This window comes from Salpingoeca rosetta (assembly GCF_000188695.1).
Source record: "Salpingoeca rosetta unplaced genomic scaffold supercont1.30, whole genome shotgun sequence".
Taxonomy (NCBI): Eukaryota; class Choanoflagellata; order Craspedida; family Salpingoecidae; genus Salpingoeca; species Salpingoeca rosetta.
The window spans coordinates 543,847-548,405 of record NW_004754904.1 but is presented as its reverse complement, the minus strand read 5'-3'; the positions used below and the strand labels follow the sequence as shown (position 1 = coordinate 548,405).

The following is a 4,559-nucleotide window of genomic DNA, read 5'->3' as shown; positions in this document are numbered from 1 at the left end:
CTCTCTCTCTCTCTCTCTCTCTCTCTCTCTCTCTCTCTCTCTCTCTCTCTCTCTCTCTCTCTCTCTCTCTCTCTCTCTCTCTCTCTCTCTCTCTCTCTCTCTCTCTCTCTCTCTCTCTCTTGTAGGCCCAGCCACTCAACGGCGATATGCTTAAGTCGCTGCAGGACATGTACGAGCCGGGCAGCCCAATCACAACATGGGTTGTTGCAGTGAAAAACGGCAAGGTTGAACTCTCCACCATCGACCCAGGTGTGTTTTGTGTGTGTGTGTGTGTGTGTGTGTGTGTTGTGTGTGTTGTGTGTGTGTTGTGTGTGTTGTGTGTGTTGTGTGTGTGTGTGTGTTGTGTGTTGTGTGATGGTAGATGGTGTTGGGGTGTGACAACCGTGCAAGTGAACATGGCAATCGCGCTCGTGCACCATGCGTTTGGTCCTCTGTCGCTTTGTCATGTGTTTGTTTGGCACTAGGTCCAACACACGAGCAGCAGGCAAACCGCTCACACAGGCCATGCGTTGTGTCTGCTGTGTTTGTATAATGGTTCAGCTACGCAAGAGGAGCAGGAGAACAAGGAGATAACAACGGGGCGTGTGCACACAAAGGGTTCCATTCACCTCATTGTTCGGCTCGGGCGTGGCAAGAAGGGCCGTGTTCACATCTGTGATGTTGATGACAAATTCCACGCCGACCCATTCCAGGTGGCGCACTCCTGCTTCTGTTGTGTTGTGCTGTGCTGTGTTGTGTTGTGTTGTTTTATGTTGTGTTATGTTGTGCTGTGTTCTGTTGTGTGTTTGCTTGTTGCTGGTTGCTCACTTCTCTATCTCCTAACTCTGCTTACACCACACGCCTTCTTCTTCGTTTTCCTCCTTTGGTTTCTCATGCTCAAACCTCCATCCACCTCCACTCCTCCCAACCCTCCACTCTTGTACTTCCCACAACAGCGATTTGCGCTGCACGAACTGGTGAAGGTGAAGAAGGTTGAAGCGCCAAAGCACTCGCACCGCAACGAGCAGCAGCACAAGGCAGACTGCCAGCTCTCCATGCGCCCCTCGGAGATTGACACGAGCACAGCAGCGCCACGCGACCCCATCATCGCCTCCGCCGCAGATGTCAAGCAGGACCAGATTGTTCGCGGTTACGTGTGCAACGTCACTGACAACGGCGTCTTTGTTGCCCTGGTGAGCCGTCACTGGCAGAAGCGGGTTGGGTGCTGTCTTGTGGTGTGTCGTGTCGAGTGTATTGTATTGGGTGATGTGCTCTGGAATTCATTCTGCTTGCCCACTGCTTAACCCGCAGGCTCCTTGCCTCCTTGTATGTGTTCAAACGACTCACTCACCTCACGCACGCACACGCGAAACGGACCTGAACCCCCTCCCACACACCCACACACTGTCTCGCACATTGCGTTGTTTCTGTGTGGTACCAGTCGCGCCACGTCTCTGCGCGAGTGAAGATTGCCAACCTGAGCGATTTGTTCATCAAGGACTTTACCAAGGTCTTCAAACCCGGCCAGCTGGTCAAGGGCAAGGTCCTCTTTGTCACCGACGACGGAAAGATCGAACTCACACTCAAGCGGGTGCGCAACCAAACGTTGTTTGTGTGTGTTTGTTGTGTGATCTTTGCGTGTGTGATCTTTGTGTGCGTGTGTTATTCTGTGTCCAATACTGGTCTTTGCTTGTCTTTACTCGTTCCTCGTCTCGGCCCTGGTTTACGTGCCAATGCTTTGCACCTCCATGTCCAAGTCCCTCACACTCGCAACGCGTCCCGCCACTGTTACCCTACAACCCCCCCCTCTCTCTTCATGCGCCACAGAGCGCGGTCAACCCTCGCGAGAGCAAGCCTGTGCGCTACAACGACCTGAAAATTGGGCAGATTGTGGCTGGCGTTATCAAGCGCGTGGAGTCGTTTGGTGTCTTTGTCACCATTGACAACTCAAAACTCAGCGGTGCGCTGATAGTGCGCGTGCGTGCACCATGTGTATGTTTGTGTGTGTGTGTGTGTGTGTGTGTGTGTGTGTGTGTGTGTGTGTGTGTGTGTGTGTGTGTGTGTGTGTGTGTGTGTGTGCATCGTGTGTGTGTGGATTTGCGCACTCTGTTGTCGAGCGCTGTCACATACCTTTTGACAAAGTTTCATCAGCTCACACGCAATCCCTTGTTGTTTCTCACAGGTCTTGCCCACATCAGCGAATGTGCCGACGCAAAGATTGATGTGAGTTGGCTGTTTCTTGTGCGTCAACTTTATTTGGCTTCATGTCATTCCTAATATTTCAGATGACGCTTTGCTAACGAGGTGTTCTCATTGTGCACACACACACACACACGCACACAAACGCACGCATCCAACATACACACTCACAAACACGCGTGCTTGAACAGAACCTGGACGCGGTGTACAACGTGGGCGATGCCGTCAAGGCGAAGATCTTGCGACTGAACAAAGAGAAGAAACGCATCTCGCTGAGTACGTGCTGCTGACACACTGCTGCTGTTGACAATGCATATGATTGCACGACTGTGTTTGATGATGCACTGGTTATTTCGGTGTGATTTGATTGCTTGACTGCTGATTGCCTATGCTTCGTTCCTCCAGCTCACGCGCCTCCACAACAACACACACACACACACACGCACACATACACAAACACAAACACACGCACATACAAAAAAAAACGCACGCACTGCACAGCGCTCAAGCCATCTGCTGTGGAAGGAAAGCAGAGCACGGGCGAGGATGATGAGGAGAGCGGTGAGCCCAAGGCAAAGAAGGCGAAGCGCGCAAAGAAGGCAGAGAAGAAGCAAGCAGAGGAGGACAAGGCAGACAACAGCGGAGACAAGACAGAAGAGGAGCAAGGCGCACCTGCTGGTGATGACGATGATGACGACGAAGAGTATCTGGACACAACCAAGGTTGCTGACAAGAGCAAGCGGCTGGTTGTGCTGCAGCCAACGCAGATGGCTGAGGAGAGCGATGAGGAGGAGGAGGATGATGACGAGGACTTTGTTGGTCGCAGCGAGGGCGGATACACAGACGCGAGCGACGCCGCAAAGTACGTGACACGTTGTGGTTGCGCCCACGTGACAGGGGTAGTCCCCTGTGTGCACGAGAATGACATGCTGCTTGACTGCTGTGTGTGCTAACCTAATTGCTTCACAACCAAGCCTGTACTGTTTCCCACCCCACATTTTGGCTGTAACCACCCCGATGTGTGCTTGATGTCTTCCCCCTTACCTCTGATCGAACTGCCTCCCTCTTATCACCGTTGACCTGCTGTGCCTCCTGCTGCGATTGCTGCAGGGCTGCTGCGATGGCGAAGAAGGCGCAGCCGCTTGCTGTTGAGGGCGACAGCGTGTGGGCGGACGATGTGGACGGCACCATTGACTCGCTCCTCTTTGGCGATGCAAACGACGACGATGACGATGAGGAGGACGATGATGAGTTGCAGGATGGCCCACTGTCCAAGCGCGCAAAGCACGCCGCCAAGAAGCAGCGCGAAGCGGTGCGGAACATTGCTGCTTTATCTGTCTGTGTGTGCGTGTAAGCGTGTGTGTCTGTGTGTAAGCGTGTGTGCGTATGTGTGTGTGTCTGTGTCTGTGTGTGCGTGTGTGTGTGTGCGTATGTTTGCGTGTCTCTGTCCCTCTGGGTATGTGCTTGTGTCTGGGTCTGTGCTTGTGTGAGTTTGTGTCTCGAATCATCATGTTCAAGCTTGCCACGAGCGTGCTGATACGAACGGCCGTGCTGCACCTGGACAGGAAACGAGGCGAAAGGAAGAGGAGAAGGTGGCTGGCAAGAAGGAGCCACAGACACCCATGGACTTTGACCGCCTTGTCCTGCAGGCGCCAAACAGCTCGTATGCGTGGATCCGCTACATGGCATACTACCTCAAGGTCTGTGCACGCTTGCCCATGTAGTTTGCAGTGCTTGCGTCTGCGACTGACTGTGCTTCAGCTTGTGTGTGTGTGTGTGTGTGTGTGTGTGTGTGTGTGTGTGTGTGTGTGTGTGCGTGTGTGTGTGTATGTATGTGTGGACGTGTGTGTGTGTGGACGTGTGTGTGTGGACATGTGTGTGTGTGGACATGTGTGTTGTTTGGTACCTCTCTTTCTGTATGTTCTGGTTGAATTGTACTTGTGCATCGTGTCTGACCACTTGTTCTTGTTTCATGCGTGTTCACTGTTTGATGCCCGCGCTTTCACTTGAACCTTCAGTTGACGGAGCTCGACAAGGCCCGCGCAGTTGGCAAGCGCGCCCTCAGCACCATCAACTTCCGCGAGGTGATTCATTGTGCCTCTGTGTCTGCGTGTGTCTGTGTCTGTGTGTCTGTGTGTGTGTGTGTGTGCTTGTGCGTTTGTGCTGTCTGTCTGTGTGTTTGTGTTCTTTTCCTTGGCGTGATTGATTTTGCTGCCGCCGTCTCAGGCTCCAAGTACATCAGCTCAACGCCAGCCATTGCGCCTTGTCATGAACTGCTGCCGGTCACAGGAGAAAGAGCGGATGAACGTGTGGGTTGCGCTGCTCAACCTTGAGAACGCGTACGGCACGCCCGCCACACTCAACAACGTCTTCACAGAGGT

At 53.3% G+C, this 4,559-nt stretch overlaps 1 protein-coding gene across 1 annotated transcript in view; it reads left to right on the top strand.

The window, feature by feature from the left end:
- The window catches only part of PTSG_12966 (uncharacterized protein), a 16,753-nt gene that overhangs the window by 10,791 nt on the left and 1,403 nt on the right, over positions 1–4,559 (top strand). The window contains exons 24-35 of the mRNA XM_004989255.1: positions 126–249; positions 541–692; positions 936–1,172; positions 1,421–1,570; positions 1,807–1,939; positions 2,162–2,202; positions 2,370–2,454; positions 2,680–3,040; positions 3,289–3,490; positions 3,744–3,878; positions 4,197–4,262; positions 4,468–4,557. Coding sequence (XP_004989312.1) covers positions 126–249; positions 541–692; positions 936–1,172; positions 1,421–1,570; positions 1,807–1,939; positions 2,162–2,202; positions 2,370–2,454; positions 2,680–3,040; positions 3,289–3,490; positions 3,744–3,878; positions 4,197–4,262; positions 4,468–4,557 — 1,776 coding nt within the window. The remainder of the gene's footprint in view (positions 1–125; positions 250–540; positions 693–935; positions 1,173–1,420; positions 1,571–1,806; positions 1,940–2,161; positions 2,203–2,369; positions 2,455–2,679; positions 3,041–3,288; positions 3,491–3,743; positions 3,879–4,196; positions 4,263–4,467; positions 4,558–4,559) is intronic.